Source organism: Salvelinus alpinus, chromosome 20, assembly GCF_045679555.1.
Source record: "Salvelinus alpinus chromosome 20, SLU_Salpinus.1, whole genome shotgun sequence".
Taxonomy (NCBI): Eukaryota; Metazoa; Chordata; class Actinopteri; order Salmoniformes; family Salmonidae; genus Salvelinus; species Salvelinus alpinus.
In genome coordinates this window covers 26,380,813-26,398,851 of record NC_092105.1, presented here as the reverse complement: position 1 = coordinate 26,398,851, position 18,039 = coordinate 26,380,813, and the positions used below count along the sequence as shown (strand labels likewise).

At 45.7% G+C, this 18,039-nt stretch overlaps 1 protein-coding gene across 5 annotated transcripts; it reads left to right on the top strand.

The window, feature by feature from the left end:
* The first annotated feature begins 7,633 nt into the window (after positions 1 to 7,633).
* Positions 7,634 to 17,444, top strand: LOC139546579 (serine/arginine repetitive matrix protein 5-like). Of its 5 annotated transcripts, none has more exons than XM_071355119.1 (8): positions 7,634 to 7,791; positions 8,701 to 8,810; positions 10,783 to 10,990; positions 11,466 to 11,542; positions 11,631 to 14,888; positions 15,360 to 15,823; positions 16,456 to 16,566; positions 16,683 to 17,444. In XM_071355119.1, exons 2-8 carry the CDS (start codon positions 8,783 to 8,785, stop codon positions 16,683 to 16,685), a joined length of 4,149 nt encoding a protein of 1,382 aa, XP_071211220.1. In that variant the 5' UTR covers positions 7,634 to 7,791; positions 8,701 to 8,782; the 3' UTR covers positions 16,686 to 17,444. The 5 variants fall into 5 exon arrangements, with proteins under 5 accessions (XP_071211220.1, XP_071211218.1, XP_071211222.1 ...); XM_071355117.1 differs by having other exon boundaries at positions 11,628 to 14,888; XM_071355120.1 differs by having other exon boundaries at positions 7,790 to 8,310.
* The last annotated feature ends 595 nt before the right edge of the window (positions 17,445 to 18,039 follow it).

Below are 18,039 nucleotides of genomic sequence, written 5' to 3'. Positions count from 1 at the left end.
TTTAATGTTTTTTATTTGTCTATCTTTTCTATGTCTTTGTCTACATGTTTATCTATGTTTACAACAAGCCAGGGGAAGATATCAGAATGGGGAAGATATCAGAACAGGAACGTTGTGGAATAATAACATATTGTACGGGATACATTTGTACTGTAGTGAAGCCGTCTCTATAGTAATGCAAGGTCTCTTTCATGATCATGTAAAACGTCAATTGCTATGGCAATGCTGGGATGTGTTTTTCTATGAAAATGATGTTAAAGGTAATTATGATGCAACTATGATGGTGATATGATATGGATTACAATTATCACCCTATAGGCTATACTCACTTCATGTTACACACATAGACACTCAACCATGCAAATTGTCTGGGTTACTATTTATTTGGACATCACACATTATAGTCTTACTCTAATCCAGACATCATACACACTCTCACTAAATCACATCCAATATCATACACATCAACCTACTCAGATTTACTACACACATAATATCTTGACCCAATTGTCCAACATCTGTGGCATTGGCTCACAGGCAAACAGGCAAGGGAATAAAACAAATATTGCTAGAACCTGTTTCTTGAATTCTAAATATCAGACATTTGAAATCTCAAATTTTGACTGTCATAATACCTCTTATGGCAGTAACTTTACAAGCACTAATTATGGTCAATTTAGACTGAGAATAGTATCTAGTTATGGTAAGAGGTGAAATAAGTATAGCCAGTGATAATTGTAACAGTTTAGCAGATTATTAAAAAAATAAGATCGGTCTTTATGTGGCTAAAAGAAAAGGAATATAACATATACTGTTTACAGGAAAATTGCTCTACAACCTTAGATGAAGTTGCGTGGGAAAAGGAATGAGGTGGTGAAATAATTTTCTGTCATGGACAAAGGAACTCAAAAGGTGTGATGATATTAACAAAAATGTTGATCTGAATGTGCAAATAGTCAAGAATGATTCACAAGGAAGGTGGATCTTTCTGAATATGAAAGTGGATGAAAAAGAGATTTGGCTCATTAATTTATATGGTCCAAATCAGGATGATCCATACTTCTTCGAAAATATTTATACCAATTTATTGAACTTACAAATCAAATCATTATGGTGGGAGATTATAACACAGTGTTTAAGTACCTCAATGGACCGAAAAGGAAATCACTCTACAAACTATCATCACCGTGCCCTTAAGGAAATCACAAATATTATGGAAATAGTGGATATTTGGAGACTATAAAAACCCGACCTAGTGAGATATACATGGAGGAGACTTAATCAAGCTAGTCGTCTTGACTACTTTCTTGTCTCTTTCTCTCTTGCATCATAGGTTAAAAAGTTTTAATAGGAGACAGAATGCGATCGGATCATCTAATTGGCCTTCACATAACTCTTATAGAGTTTCCACGTGGATGGGGATATTGGAAATGTAATCAACGTTTACCGGAGGACAATTTATTTTTAACGAAGACATAATAATTTATCACTGAATTCTTCCAGTATAATATAGGTTCAGCAAATCCCCTTATTGTTTTGGATACCTTTAAGTGTACCTTCAGAGGTCATTCAATTCAATGTCCATCAATAATAAAACAGCAGTTTCTGGCTAAAGAGACAAGACTAACAAGGGAAATCCATGAACTAATAGTACAGGTAGATATCAATAAAAATGATACTACAGAGATACAAAATAAGTTAGAAGAAAAACAAAAAGAACTGGAGAAACTTATTCAAGAACGATCTAATGTAATCTATTACATAAATAAAGCAAACTGGAGGAAATATGGAGAAAAATGCACCAAATTCTTCCTGAATCTCCAACACAGGAACGCTAACAAAAGGAATTTGCAGAAACTCGTTACTGAAAAGGGAGTCATCTATGATTCTCCGAATTATATTTTAAAAGAGGAAGCTAAATATTTTAAGCAGATGTTCTCTTTTCCTTCTCATCCTCAACCACTGAATTATGATTATTGTAAGGAAGGATTTCTTTCCAAATAATAATAACAAAATAAAAATTAACAAATGTACACAAAAATCAGTGTGAAGGCCAAATTACAGAGGAATAACTTTGAGGCTATTAAATCCTTTCAATCTGGAAAAACCCCAGGACTTGATGGATACTGGTAGATGTATATCAAGCCTTTTTTGATAAACTCAAAGCTCCATTGCAAGCTTGTTTTAACTACTCCTGTAGAAATGGTAGTCTGTCAGGTACTCAGCAGTAAGGTCTGATTTCACTATTATTAAAACAAGACCCAGATGGCAAATATAAAGACCCAGTCTATATAGAAATCTGGAGGCCTGTCACGGCCGTCGTAAGGAGGAGACCAAGGCGCAGCGTGGTAAGCGTACATTCTTCTTTATTAAAAGAACGAACACTGAACAAAACGAACAAAATAACAAAACGAACCGTGAAGCTCATATGGATAGTGCAGACAGGCAACTAAACATAGAATAAGAACCCACAAAACCAAAAGGGAAAATGGCAACCTAAATATGATCCCCAATTCAGGCCACCATAGACATACATATGCCTAGACTTACCAACACCCCTAGACATACAAAAAACCCTAGACAATACAAAACAAGCAAACCCACCCTGACCTAACCAAAATAATAAAGAAAACATAGATAACTAAGGTCAGGGCATGACAGTGGGGAGGGTACGGGTGGGCATCTACCCTCGGTGGCGGCTCTGGTTCTGGACGCCGCCCCCCCTCTTTACACCGATCTCTCCGCCTATGTAGATCCGGACCGTGGATCATCGCCGGAGGCACCGGACCGGGTACCCTCGCTGGAGACCCCGGGGACCTTCGCTGGAGACCCCGGGCCGGGGACCGTCGCTGGAGACCCCGGGCCGGGTATCGTTGCTGGAGGCTCCGGACTGGGGATCGTCGCTGGAGGCTCCGGACTGTGGCCCGTCGTTGGCGGTTCCAGACTGTGGCCCGTCGTTGGAGGTTCCGGACTGTGGCCCGTCGTTGGAGGTTCCGGACTGTGAAACGTCGCCGGAGGCTCTGGACTGGGTACTGTCGCCGGAAGCGCTGGACTGGGTACTGTCGTCGGAAGCGCTGGACTGGGTACTGTCGCCGGAAGCTCTGGACTGGGTACTGTCGCCGGAAGCTCTGGACTATGGAAGCGCACTGGAAGCCTGATGCGTGGTGCCGGAACTGGTGGTACCGGGCTGAGGACACGCACCTCAGGGCGAGTGCGGGGAAGAGGCACATGCCGGTACTGGACTGTGGAGGCGCACTGGAGGCCTGTTGCGTGGTGCCGGAACTGGTGGTACCGGGCTGAGGACACGCACCTCAGGGCGAGTGCGGGGAAGAGGCACAGTCCGTATAGGACTGTGGAAGCGCACTGGAGGCCTGATGCGTGGTGCCGGAACTGGTGGTACCGGGCTGAGGACACACACCTCAGGGCGAGTGCGGGGAAGAGGCACAGGCCCTACTGGACTGTGGAAGTGCACTGGAGGCCTGGTGCGTGGTGCCGGCACTGGTGGTACCGGGCTGGGGACATGCACCTCAGGGCGAGTGTGGGAAGGAGGCACAGGATACACTGGGCCGTGGAGACGCATTGGAGATCTGGAACGTAGAGCTGGCTCAATGCGTCCTGGCTGGATGCCCATTCTAGCCCGGCAAATGCGAGGAGCTGGAATAGATCGCACCGGGCTATAAATGCGAACTGGAGACACCGTGCGCATTTCTGCATAACACGGTGCCTGACCAGTCACATGCTCCCCATGGTAAGCACAAGGAGTTGGCTCAGGTCTCCAACCTGACTCAGCCAATCTCCTCTGTGCCCCCCCCCCAAAAAAACTTATTGGGGCTGCCTCTCGGGCTTCCGTGCTAAACGTGTCCCCTCATATCGTCGCCGTTCATCCCATGCTATCGCCACCTGCCTCCATGGTAGGCGATCCTCTCCTGACAATATTTCCTCCCACGACCAGGATCCTTTACCGTCCAAAATCTCGTCCCATGTCCATGCTGTCTGCTCCTCCTGAACACGCTGCTTGGTCCTTTTATGGTGGGTTCTTCTGTCACGGCCGTCGTAAGGAGGAGACCAAGGCGCAGCGTAGTAAGCGTACATTCTTCTTTATTAAAAGAACGAACACTGAACAAAACAAACAAAATAACAAAACGAAACGTGAAGCTAATATGGATAGTGCAGACAGGCAACTAAACATAGAATAAGAACACACAAAACCAAAAGGGAAATGGCAACCTAAATATGATCCCCAATCAGAGACAACGATAAACAGCTGCCTCTGATTGGGAACCAATTCAGGCCACCATAGACATACATATGCCTAGACTTACCAACACCCCTAGACATACAAAAAACCCTAGACAATAGAAAACAAGCATACCCACCGTCGTCACACCCTGACCTAACCAAAATAATAAAGAAAACATAGATAACTAAGGTCAGGGCGTGACAAGGCCTTTTACACTTCAATGTTGTGATGCAAAAATACTAGCGAAATGCATAGCACTCAGAATTATAAAGGTTTTACCAGGTATTGTTCATCCTGATCAGACAGGTTTTTTACATGGACAATGCATTGGCGATAATATACGACAACTACTAGAAATAATAGAACATCATGAAACATCTAAGAAGCCAGGCCTGGCATTTATAGCGGATTTTGAAAAGGCCTTTGATACAATAAGACTGGATTTTATTTATAAATGCCTGGATTTTTTAAAGTTGGGTGATTCTCTTATAAAATAGGTAAAAGTAATGTATAACAACCCCAGGTATAAAATAGTAAATTGTGGCTACTTCTCAAGAGAGTTTTGAATTGTCAAGAGGAGTTAAACAAGGGTGTCTGCTGTCACCATATCTATTCGTTATGGCCATTGAAATGCTAGCTATTACAATCAGATCAAATAACAACATTAGAAGATTAGAAATCCAAGGCTAAAAACAAAGGTGTCCATGTATGCCGATGACTCAAGTTTTATATTAAGTGTACAAGCTAGATGTTATTTTGTTCAAGTGTTTTTTTGAGAATAAATCATGAACTCTTACCATGCTGCGCTTTGGTCCACTTCTTCATGCAACGATGACCGTTACACACATGCGCCGAATACAACAGGTGTAGGTAGACCTTACAGTGAAATGCTTTACAAGCCGTTAACCAACAATGCTTTACGAAGTTTAAAAAAAAAAGTGTTAAGTAAAAAATAAAAATAAAGTCACAAATAATTAAACAGCAGCAGTAAAATAACAATAGCGAGGCTATATCCAGGGGGTACCGGTACAGAGTCAATGTGCGGGGGCACCAGTTAGTCGAGGTAATTGAGGTAATATTCACATGTAGGTAGAGTTAAAGTGACTATGCCTAGATAATAAACAGAGAGTAGCAGCAGTGTAAAAGAGGGGGTAGCCCTTAATTTGCTGTTCAGGAGTCTTATGGCTTGGAGGTAAAGCTGTTAAGAAGCCTTTTGGACTTAGACTTGGCGCTCCGGTACAGCTTGCCGTGCGGTAGCAGAGAGAACAGTCCATGACTAGGGTGGCTGGAGTCTTTGACAATTTTTAGGGCCTTCCTCTGACACCGCCTGGTATAGAGGTCCTGGATGGCAGGAAGCTTGGCCCCAGTGATGTACTGGGCCGTACGCACTACCCTCTGTAGTGCCGAGCAGTTGCCATACCAGGCAGTGATGCAACCAGTCAGGATGCTCTCGATGGTGCAGCAGTAGAACCTTTTGAGGATCTTAGGACCCATGCCAAATCTTTTCAGTCTCCTGGGGGTGAATAGGCTTTGTCGTGCCCTCTTCACGACTGTCTTAGTGTGTTTGGACCATGATAGTTTGTTGGTGATGTGGACCCCAAGGAACTTGAAGCTCTCAACCTGCTCCACTGCAGCCCCGTCGATGAGAATGGGGCTGTGCTCGGTCCTCCTTTTCCTGTAGTCCACAATCATCTCCTTTGTCTTGATCACGTTGAGGGAGAGGTTGTTGTCCTGGCACCACACGGCCAGGTCTCTGACCTCCTCCCTATAGGCTGTCTCATCGTTGTTGGTGATCAGGCCTACCACTGTGTCATCTGCAAACTTGATGATGGTGTTGGAGTTGTGCCTGGCCATGCAGTTATGAGTGAACAGGGAGTACAGGAGGGGACTGAGCACACACCCCTGAGGGGCCCCCGTGTTGAGGATCAGCGTGGCGGATGTGTTGTTACCTACCCTTACCACCTGTGGGCGGCCCGTCAGGAAGTCCAGGATGTAGTTGCAGAGGGAGGTGTTTAGTCCCAGGGTCCTTAGCTTAGTGATGAGCTTTGAAGGCACTATGGTGTTGAACGCTGAGCTGTAGTCAATGAATAGCATTCTCACATAGGTGTTCCTTTTGTCCAGGTGGAAAATGGCAGTGTTGAGTGGAATAGAGATTGCATCATCTGTGGATCTGTTGGGGCGGTGTGCAAATTTGAGTGGGTCTAGGGTTTCTGGGATAATGGTGTTGATGTGAGCCATGATCAGCCTTTCAAAGCACTTCATGGCTACAGATGTGAGTGCTACGGGTCGGTAGTCATTTAGGCAGGCTACCTTAGGCAGGTTACCTTAGTCTTGGGCACAGGGACTATGGTGGTGTGCTTGAAACATGTTGGTATTACAGACTCAGTTAGGGACAGGTTGAAAATGTCAGTGAAGACACTTGCCAGTTGGTCAGCGCATGCTGTGGTTACATTCCCAAGTAGCCTACCGAATAAGAAATACTAGTTAATTGGGTTTCCATCTCATTTTCAACTCCACTGATGGTTTGTCTCAAAAATGTTTGGCTTATATAGGCTAGTGAATGTGCCCACCGGTATTGGTGCTGCACTAGCCAACAGCTCACAGATAGGCTACACTGCATATATAGCCAATAGTATACATGATAAGATTATTATGGACAAAAGAGAGAGATTATTTATATTTTTCAAACGACTGTCAAGCATCGACATTATGTCAACAGAATAAGACCCTCGATATTTCTTGGAAAGGAGCATCGAGCTAAACAGCGTGCAATTTCACCACCGTGAAGTTCATCATAACATATTTTATATGTAGCCTAATAAACTCCACGCTTGACAGAGTCAAGTGGGAGGACCACACAACATATTATATCAACATTTGTTCTTGTATAATTTATTTTACCTACACAAAAAGAACCCACCTTATCTAGCATATTTTGTTTTGTCAACATTTGGAAATTTTACTGGCAAATGTGCTGTTTCTATCAGGCCTCTTTTAGGCCTACTTTACTCGCATATAATGTAGGATGGAAACCTGGTTTAGTCTCAGCAAAACTGGGGTGGTAATTATTAATTGAGGTCTCTACTAACCAAATATGTTTTGGTTTTTGAGGGACATTGTGTCACACGGTCTGCTGCATGGCTTTTTACTCTGCCCCATGCCCCAATGCAATACACTGAATATAGGCTATTGTATAGAATAGGCCTACATATTGGGTTGTAGAGAAAAAACCTTTCAACCTGTCTCAGCTAAGGTGTCTATTTATATGGCCCCTGTGCCCTATGCCTCTGTCATAGAATTAGATAGAATATATTGGTCGAATTAATAATAGAATGTATGATTTCTTTGATTATTCTTTTTTGATTTTTAAAGAAGAGACTTCATCTCTGAGTTGCCATGGAGATTCCTCTCGGAATTTGCCGCCCAGGACGGCATTCTGGGATTACTGGGTCTCCCCAAACTATCATGGCGTCCTGTGAAGATGGCGACTACCATTAAACAGGCGTTGCTGGATTTCCTAACTATTTAAATTCAAGGAATTGGAGCCATAGGTAAAAAAAAACAAAAAAAAAAAACGGTGTACATATGTGTTATAGCGCAAGCATCGGTTGTCTGCATACATATTGTTGGTTTTGTGCGACGAGTCAAGTAATCTACCAACTGCTATCAAGCTAGTCGAATGAATGAGGCCGCGGGTGCTGATACGGCGTGTCTTTGTTAGATAACCCGTAGTGGCTAACTAGCTAGTTACGTTAGTCATTTTAAAGTTCACAAGTATTAAAAGTTGTTACGCTTAAGACTGCTAACTTTTTTGGGGTTTAAAAACGACACAATCCTCTCGTTGATAACTAGCTAGCATTAGCGTGCCACGCTAGCTAACTATACGCCAACTAGCTAACGTTAGTGCTAGCGGGGTAACGTTACTTTACTTAGCTACTTTGGTTGCTATGTAGCTGCCCAGCAAAGTACCTTTCTAACTATTAGCCAGTGTCCAGCACAGTTGTTTTTATGTAACGTTACCTAGCAAGTGTTATTGCCAGTTGAGATGGACGATTACAAAAAGGTTGCATGTAAGTGGGTCATTGGTTATGTAATACTGCTGCAGTGTGTTTCTTTTTGTTGTGTGCTCAGACTCAGTGTAACCAAGAGGACATTTATGGCTGTTTGTTTAACGGTAGTAATGTAATTCATTTGTATTGTCTTGACATTCTGAAACAGCCAGGGGTACATTCATTAGTCAGATTCAGTTGCAAAACGTTTTGCAATGGAAACCGTTTATTCTAGAAAGTAGGAACCACAGAAAAGGGAGGGGCCTACCTGAATTTGTCCAATAGAAACACTCATTTTCGTTGCAAAGGGTTTCAGTTCAGAGTAGGCCTATAAATGGTTTTGCAACGGAATCTGACTAATCAACACATCCCTGTTGAGTGCCCTGGAGTAACTACTGTTTTTCCTTATAGAGTGAGAGACGAGGGCCAGGAGAACAGTGCTTGGGGCCAGAGGTTTTCAGGCCATCACTCACCCCCACACAGAGCTGATAAAATGGAGTGTGCGATGGACACTCGGCAAGGTGTGTTATCAAGATTTACTATAGATATATGCCTGTAATGCGATGGATGGTTATCCTCACATAGAGGGTTATACCTAAATACTGGAAATTCATGACCAAAACAATTTTACTTGGCAATGCTTCTTAAATTCTCATTTGGAAAGCACCGGTGTCTTATAAACGCCTGTTTCTAGTTGCTGGTGGAACTCCAATAATTAGGAAATATTCAGAAGTATATTAAATCCACGTTTTGTACCAAGTGAGAGATGCTTCTCGTGTGTGATGTAGATCTTTGTTTGGGTTGTGCTGTCTCCTATTTATACACGTGGCCACATCTTTTAGAAATAACTAGTTCCAGCTTAGATGTTGGGAAATGTGATATGTCTGGCAGCTAAGATGACGAGGGATCTCCTCACTCAGTACAAAAGGTGGATTTAATATCTTTCTGAATATTCTCTGGTTATCAGAGTTTCACCAGCAACTGGAAACACACCCATGCCCAGACATGCTCCGAAACTTTGGCGGTTAGTAAGTATTTTTTAGACCTCCCGCTTTGGGCTGCATGTGTAAATGTGCAGTATATACAGTATCAGTCAAAAGTTTGGACACACCTACTCATTCTAGGGATTTTCTTTATTTGACTATTTCCTACATTGTAAAATAATAGTGAAGACATCAAAACTATGAAATAACACATATGGAATCATGTAGTAACCAAAAAAGTGTTAAACAAATCTAAATGTCTTTTATATTTGAGATTCTTCAAAGTACGTAGCCACCCTTTGCCTTGATGACAGCTTTGCACACTCTTGGCATTCTCTCAACCATCTTCATGAGGTAGTCACCTGGAATGCATTTCAATTAACAGGTGTGCCTTGTTAAAAGTTCATTTGTGCAATTTCTTTCCTTCTTTTAGAATTTTGAACGTTAGCTTGCTAAGTTAACGTTACCTGCCACTCTTGTCCCTGCTCCCCCTTCCTCTTCTGCTGCGGCTGGAAATATTTCAAACTCACCCGAGGGAAAAAATTAAATTGAAGACAGATAAATGTAGCTATCTTGCTTGCACTTTATACAGTTCCAAACAAACTAGCTAGCTAACTTGCTAGACTAGTAATGTTAGTTAATCATGTTTCTATCATCAACATACTTGTGGATATTTGATAGCTAATTGCCATTACAATTGTGGCAGCAATATTATAGAGCTAAATGATGTTAGTTTTTAGGTTATATCTAGCTTATGTAGTTAACTAGTTGGCTAGCTAACGTTAGTCAAACAACCTAACTTACCTTTCTTGCAGTTTCTCATGCAGGATCACTGAGGGGATTCAAGTGAATTGTGTTTCACGCCACAGAGCTTCTGTACTGCGCACTGGTCACTCACGTACTGGTCCCTGGCGTGCCGTTTCTCGCACAGGTGCATTCTGAAGTGATTCAAGTGAATTGTGTTTCGCGCCATACAGCGTCTGTATCGAGCATGGGTCACTCGTGCACTTTCTTGAGTTGTAGGCTGCCTGCCACTGCTCACAAAGCTAAATAACCTTCAGAACTGTGTTGAACCCAGACAGATTATCTTTTTACGAAGAAAAGTGAATGTGCTTTACAGAACTTGATTGAAACTATGTTTGGTAGAAAGTTTATTTTGGTATGGTGGATATTATTCTGCCGTGGAGCAGTGCAACACTTAAGTGAACCTAGAGGAAACACTGCCGCAAGTAAATGTTTGTTGAAAGTTTCTTTGCCGTGCTTTCAGTAGACTATCGTCTCGACCTCAAGATAGCTATAGCTATGCTGCTGGAGGTGCGAGCTGGATTGGCTAGATCGTGAAATGCCAATGACACACCCACCAGGTTGCCAATTCTCTTCCTGGCCACCTTTTATTAGGAATGTATGTCCTATGTTGCTGATGAAATTCACCATACTCGTAATTTATCCAGACAAAGAAATGCGATTGGTTAATCTGTAAATAAGGAATATGATTGGTTAATCTGTGCAGGTGTGGACGAGGCAGCAGAGAGTGAACACACTCTAGAGGAAACGTCTGCAAAAGAAGGAAGTGAGATGCCGCACAAGAAGAACAAGAAGCACAAAAAACACAAGGTCAAAAAGAAGAAGAAGAAACGCTGCAAGGGAGAGCGGGAGACCAGCTCAGAGTCGGTCCCAGAGTCCGACGTAGAGAAGCCACCAGTCAGAACCAGAGCAGGGTGAGGCTCCTCCCATTAGAACCAGAACATTGTTTGACTCCTCCCATTAGAACCACAACAATGAGGAAGTTAGATTAAGCTTAAATGCTGTGCACGTGCTTAACCTATGTCACTTTTGTTTTGAGAAGACTTCATCGTCAGCCAGAGCAGGGCACCTGGCTCACGCCCGGGAGGCAGCGCAGTTCCAAAACGAATGCAATTACTTTTCACCCGGCGCATACTCCTCCCACCAGAGCAACATGGGCCAAATAATTGAATGCACTCACTGCTAGACTCTGCCCATTACACCCAGACCTGTGCTAGACAGAACAGGGTGTTGCCTGGTCACCTCTAGATGGTTCCTTCACTGGAATATAGGAGACAAAGCAGCAGAAATGTTGCACTAATCAGCCAACAGGCTCTTGTTTGTCTTTATACTACTGGGACAATTGTGAATATTTGCTGTTATAATAAATGTTTTCTTTGTTGTTTTTAGCTTGAGGACTCATGGCCTAGTGGCTTCTGATGCAGGAGCAAGCACAAAAGATGAGGCAACAAAGGGCTTGATCACAGGTAAGGAGTGTGGCTCTGGGTTCAGGTGTAGGAAATTAACAGATGCTAAAGTTATTTGTTGCTAATGCCTGTGTACCGGTCCAAGCAGGTAAACCTGAGGTATGTGATGCTAAAGCCAGAAAACACAAAAGACATGTTGGGAAAAAGAAGAAAAAGAGGAGGAGAAAAGGGGAAGAGAAGCAGGAGAAGAACTCACCTTTACACTCCCCATCAGAGAGCGAATCTATGTCAGGGTCAGATTCTGAGTCTGAGGAGAAGCCAGCTGGCACGGTTGTGCAAGCAGTTCCCATCCTGTCTAAGGCCAGACAAGAGGAAAGGGTGTCCTCCCTACGCCTAACTCTCGGCCAAAAAGAGGGATCTCTGAAAATGTGTCAAACCTCGGATGAGCAGTCTGCGGATGCACGAGGAAAGACAGAAGAGAAGGCGCCCCCTGCTGACAGCGAGGAACAGACAGTCTCTGTCATAAAGGCAGACGATTCACGGAGCGACAGGTGCTTCAGTCACACCCAGGAGCTTCCGGACATCATCCCCAAGCAAGGCGGCCAGAGAGAGGAGACAAACGCAGGGCAGAGGTCAAAGGTGAATAACCATGCTCCCTCACGGTCAAGGTCACAGTCACTGACGGACACTAAAAAAGCCAGATCGAGTCTTAGTCATTCGACAAGCTCCAAGCAGTCCAGATCAAGCCGCAGTCGTTCACAAAGCCCCAAGCGATTGTCTGGTCTGCCTGTGTCTAGCAGGGGCAGGTCTCGATCCTTCTCAAAGAGCATGACTCCCAAGAGGAAGCAGTCTAAGTCCCTTAAAAGGACAGGACGTAAGTCCCTTTCTTTGTCCCCTAGGAGAGGATACAAGTCTCCTCTGTCCCCCAGGAGAGGAAGCAAGTCCCCTTCTCTGTCCCCCAGGAGAGGATGCAAGTCCCCTTCTCTGTCCCCCAGGAGAGGACGCAAGTCCCCTTCTCTGTCCCCCAGGAGAGGACGCAAGTCCCCTTCTCTGTCCCCCAGGAGAGGACGCAAGTCCCCTTCTCTGTCCCCCAGGAGAGGACGCAAGTCCCCTTCTCTGTCCCCCAGGAGAGGACGCAAGTCCCCTTCTCTGTCCCCCAGGAGAGGACGCAAGTCCCCTTCTCTGTCCCCCAGGAGAGGACGCAAGTCCCCTTCTCTGTCCCCCAGGAGAGGACGCAAGTCCCCTTCTCTGTCCCTCAGGAGAGGACGCAAGTCCCCTCCTCTGTCCCCCAGGAGAGGACGCAAGTCCCCTCCTCTGTCCCCCAGGAGAGGATGCAAGTCCCCTTCTCTGTCCCCCAGGAGAGGACGCAAGTCCCCTTCTCTGTCCCCCAGGAGAGGACGCAAGTCCCCTCCTCTGTCCCCCAGGAGAGGACGCAAGTCCCCTCCTCTGTCCCCCAGGAGAGGACGCAAGTCGTCTCCTCTGTCCCCCTGGAGAGGACGCAAGTCGTCTCCTCTGTCCCCCAGGAGAGGACGCAAGTCGTCTCCTCTGTCCCCCTGGAGAGGACGCAAGTCGTCTCCTCTGTCCCCCAGGAGAGGACGCAAGTCGTCTCCTCTGTCCCCCAGTCTGTCCCCCAGGAGAGGACGCAAGTCGTCTCCTCTGTCCCCCTGGAGAGGACGCAAGTCGTCTCCTCTGTCCCCCAGGAGAGGACGCAAGTCGTCTCCTCTGTCCCCCAGGAGAGGACGCAAGTCGTCTCCTCTGTCCCCCAGGAGAGGACGCAAACTGTCTCCTCTGTCCCCCAGGAGAGGACGCAAACTGTCTCCGTCTCCAAGACGAGGGCGGCGGTCTGCGTCCAGGCCTCGCGGTCGCGTCAGGAGGTCGAGGACCAGAACCCCTCCCCCTCGTCGTGGTAGACCCTCGAGGTCCCGCTCGCCTGTGAGGCTGACTCGCCGCTCACGCTCCAAATCTAGACGGCTCCGTCATTCCCGGTCGCTGAGAAGAGGCCGGAGCTCCAAGAGCTGCTCCCCGTCTCACAGGAAGAGGTCCCCCCCCAGGACACGACGGTCCCGGTCTCCGGTCAGGAGAGGCAAGCGTACTCGCTCCCGCTCTGTCGTGATCCTGAAGAGGAACAGGAAAGGCTCACTGTCCAAATCCCCAACCGGCAAGAACACCAAGTCCCGCTCCAGGAGCTGCAGGAAATCCAGTTCACCAGTACAGAAAATACTTTCCAGATCACCAAAGCGGGGCAGGACAAAGTCCAGATCCCCAAGACGCAGTAAACCATCAAGATCACCATTGCCATGTAACAGGTCTTGTACTCCTAAAGCCAAATCCCTGAAAAGAAACAAGTGTTCACTGTCAAAATCGCCCAAAAGAGACATATCGAAATCCAGGTCTGTCTTAAGCGACAGGCAATCTGACAGCGTATCCCCAGAACGCTCAAGATCCAGGTCTACTGCCAAAGACCTGAAGTCTCTGAAATCGGTCAAACATACTGCAGACAAAACTGTGAATGATGAAGCACCTACCAAGCCTGTTGGGGAGGCTGTAGCAACAGCTGCAGCAGGGCCCTGGAAGCCCCTCCCTTGGGCTGCAGCCTCCAGTTCTATCATACAGGGCAAGCCAGTGGCTGGGCAGGCTGACGAGAGTAGCTCTGAGATTCCATCTGAAGACCACGACTCTGCAGCAGAAGAGCCAAAGGGAGCAAGAAGCACAACAAGCTCCTCTGAAGAAGAGCCAGATGAGCATGCTATCTCCAGGTCTGTGTCACCAGAGACCGTTTGTGCTGATCGCCGCTACAGGGCATCATCTTCTAAATCCTCCATCAAGAAGGCATCATCCTCGAAGCAACGTCAGTCCTCAAAATCAGCATCTCCTGCCAGGAAGTCCCACTCACCTGCCGGCAGAAAGACGTCCACCTCTCCCTCACGGAGGTGCTCCCGGTCCAAGTCTATCTCTCCTTCTCAGTCCAAGTCTGCCTCCAGAAGGAGGCGATCTATGTCCCCATCCAGGAAAAGGAAGTCTGTCTCTCCGCCTGCCAGACGGAAGAAGAGGTCCAAGTCCAGAAGTCCTGTCCGGCGCAGGAGATCACACTCTAAGTCACCAGCACGGCGCAGGAAGTCACGTTCCAAGTCCAGGACCAAGCACTCAAAGTCCCGCTCCCCGGCCAGAAGGAAGAGGTCCAAATCCACAGACAGGAGCAAACGCCTCAAGTCTCGTTCTCCAGGCCGGAGGAGAAGGTCCGGGTCGCGACGGCGCCGACCCATCATGCGAAATCGCTCATTTGACCGCCGCGACCGATGGAAACGGGAACCAAGCCATTCACCCATCCTCATCCTCCGCAAGCGCCGGTCCACATCTCGAACCCGCCGCAGTGCCAGCAAGACCCCTCCTCGTCTCACTGAGCTGGGTAAGACTACAAGTATGGAGTTCTTTGGAACCCTCTTCCCGACAGCTAAAGCTACGAAGCTTCTGCGCATGTGCAGGATCCTTTATTTTCCACACAATCTGTGCTCTACTTGTTCAGCTGTCCAGAGAACAGGCTACTTTATTAAACAAGCACCATTTGCCAGAGTAGCCTGTTCTCTGGACAGCTGAACAAGTACAGCAGAGACTGGGTGTAAAGTAGAGAATCCCACACATGCGCAGAAGCTTAGGACCTTTAGCTGTCGAGAAGAGGGTTCCAGAGAACTTGGATCCGCAGCCACTCCGTATATACATACACCAATCCAATGTATTGTCATAGTTAAGTACCCTCAGTTTAATGGTGGCTATTCTAGGCACCTTAGAACAGATTAGTTGATAGTGATAATGTAGTCTAAAATTCCACTGTTGACAGATGTGTATTCTCCCCTTTCCTCTCCCCTTTCTCTCTTCACAGACAAAGACCAGCTCCTGGAGATAGCGAAGGCCAATGCAGCAGCCATGTGTGCTAAAGCAGGTGTGCCCATTCCAGAGAGTCTGAGACCCAAGGCCATCCTCCAGCTTCCCCTGCCCAACCCAGCCCCAACCCCTCTGAATCTGCCTCTTCCCCTGCCCTTGCCTCTCAACATGCCCGGCATGGGAATGCCCAACATGAACATGCCCAACATGAACATGTCCAATATGGCCATGAGTGCTGCCATGGCCAGTATGAAAGCTGCCACCATGACTGCAGCCCTCACCAACATGGCCCAGATGTCAAACATGCCCCAGATGGCCCCCCTCCCCACCATCACCAACAAGCCCCCTCCTAGCCAGGCTCCCCAAACAACCCTTCCCCCCCTCAACCTGGACCACATAGAGGAGGTGAAGAGGAAGGTGACTCAGCAGGCCAACATCTACAGCATCAAGGAGCTCACTGAGGTAAGACTTACAAGAGACTTGTACTGTATGTAATAACAAAGATTTACTTTATCAATTGTGGATGTAGACCCCCCATAATGTATTACAGCTAGCGTCAAACTTTAGCTCAGACTCCCATTTTGTATTCTTTTATGTAATGATTTTGGCCATTAAGCCCTTTATCTGCTTCCCCAGAGTCATGATCTTGTGGATACCATTTTTATGTCTCTGCATGCAGTTTGAAGGAATTTGCTAACTGTGCAATTGCTAATTAGTGTTACCGTCATGCCTGGAAGTCTATGGTAACTGCTAGCATGCTAGTAGATGCCATAGTCTTCCAGTCCATTGCGCTAATGCTAGTTAGCATTGGCTCCCAAAACCACCTCTAACTTCCTTCATACTGGATGCAGAGACCTGACCCTGGGGAAGTAGATAAAGGGCTTCATTGCCAAAATTGCGAAGTATCCTTAAAGGTTACAAACATGAAGAGAATGAACCTGCATCTTACTGACGAGTCAACCGCTTCCAGATGTATTATGTAGTGTCTTGAGGTTACAAGCACGACAAGACTCGAATGTGAAGACAACTGTGTTGTTTGGGGTGTTCTCTTGTATTATTCTGACTGTGTTGACTTCACAATGATTTGTGTGTAGAAATGTAAGATGATAGCGGCGAGTAAAGAGGAGATGGCCATAGCGAAGCCGCATGTGTCTGATGACGAGAATGAGGACAGGAAGCCCTGTGGCAAGAGCTTCTTATTAAGTGTAAGAACTCCCAAGCTTCATTCTAGCATTCACCCACCATACATTCAAACATTCACGCATATTAGATGAATGATGAGTAGTAGAGTGATTTAGTAACTTTTCTCTCTATTCTGCAGTAACTTTCTTTGGGGCACATCAGAGGTACTCCCCATGGATACCATCACCAGGTGGACAGAAGTCAAGGTTGTTGTGGTTATAGAGCAGGAACCTCATCAGATACTGCCAGCCCTTGTTCTCTGGACAATCGTTCCCTCCCCAGCCCCTCCCATCAGTACTCTAGCTGTCTGGGGAAGTGTTTGAAACGTCAGTGATCCTGTGTCCCATTGGACAGACTGGCCTGAGTGTTCTTGTGTGTCATTGGATGGATTGCAGTGTGTACAGTGTGGTTATCCCTAGCTTCTACACTCTGCTCAGACAGAGCTCTCTGGACAATGACTGAAGCAAAATGATATAGGAACATATTTTCAATGTTTTGTCAACCCTTTCTAATGTTAAACTTCTGTTTCTTTTTTATTGTGTTCAGTAATAATATTTCCACCTCATGGTTCCTTTAGTGACATTTTAACCTGTAATTAAGTGAACTGCTCGGTCTGCCCTCAGCACGCACGGGCACACAAATACACACATCAGTAATATGATGGTCAGGTGTGTCTTTAGTGACGGGCAGACCGACCAGGTCTCTCCATTGAGAAGACAAACTTATCAGGTCTTTGTAGGATCCACTCTAAATGTTTTGTCACTTCTCTATATATTAACTGATGTAATCTTTAGCTATTTTAATGACAAATACATTTTAGGATTTCCTTGATCAGTAGTAGAATATTATTTGTCTGACTTTGTACATAATGTGTTGATTATTAAAGGAAACCAGAAAATCACCTGTTGTCTAATGTTCTTTATGTAGGAGCCTAACTGTTAAGGTCCCCGTTTTTTTTCTAAATCTTTACCTTGTGGTCAGTACTGCAGGGGTGTATTCATTACGCCGATTCTGTTGCAAAACGTTTCTCCAATAGAAACTTGTTTTAATTGTTTGGATTAATTACCGCCGATGTACTATATATTCTTTGATTCTAATCAGAGACTGATTCAGACCCGGAACACAAGTTTTTTTTAGTTTGCTTGAATGCTTGCTACATTTTGAAACAGTTTCTAGTGAACGATACTTTACACCAAAATGTTCTTGAACAGACTTTGAGGTACGTTTGCTCTCGTTTGGTGAGTGTGGCGAGGTGTGGCTTGAGGCAATGAGTGGCGTATTTAAAGGGCAGTGGCCATGCTGACAGTATTCCCCAACCCACAACCCCTCCCTGTTTTTCATCTGGTTGTTCAGTACAGCACCATTTCCGTTCAATTTAACTTTCCTAACTTAAAAATGTATTGAACGTAGCTCAGGTTTGTTATTTCTGACCTCGCAGCTATATGACTAACTCTGAGCTGTGTAAGTAAGTTTAACCTCGTTCCCATTGCAATGTA

Excerpts from the sequence above, each read along its gene's own strand:
- LOC139546579 (XM_071355117.1), top strand. The coding sequence starts at position 8,783 with ATGGAGTGTGCGATGGACACTCGGCAAG. Across the intron at positions 10,991-11,465 it reads CCAGTCAGAACCAGAGCAGG|CTTGAGGACTCATGGCCTAG; the intron begins GTGAGGCTCCTC and ends TGTTGTTTTTAG. Across the intron at positions 11,543-11,627 it reads AACAAAGGGCTTGATCACAG|CAGGTAAACCTGAGGTATGT; the intron begins GTAAGGAGTGTG and ends TACCGGTCCAAG.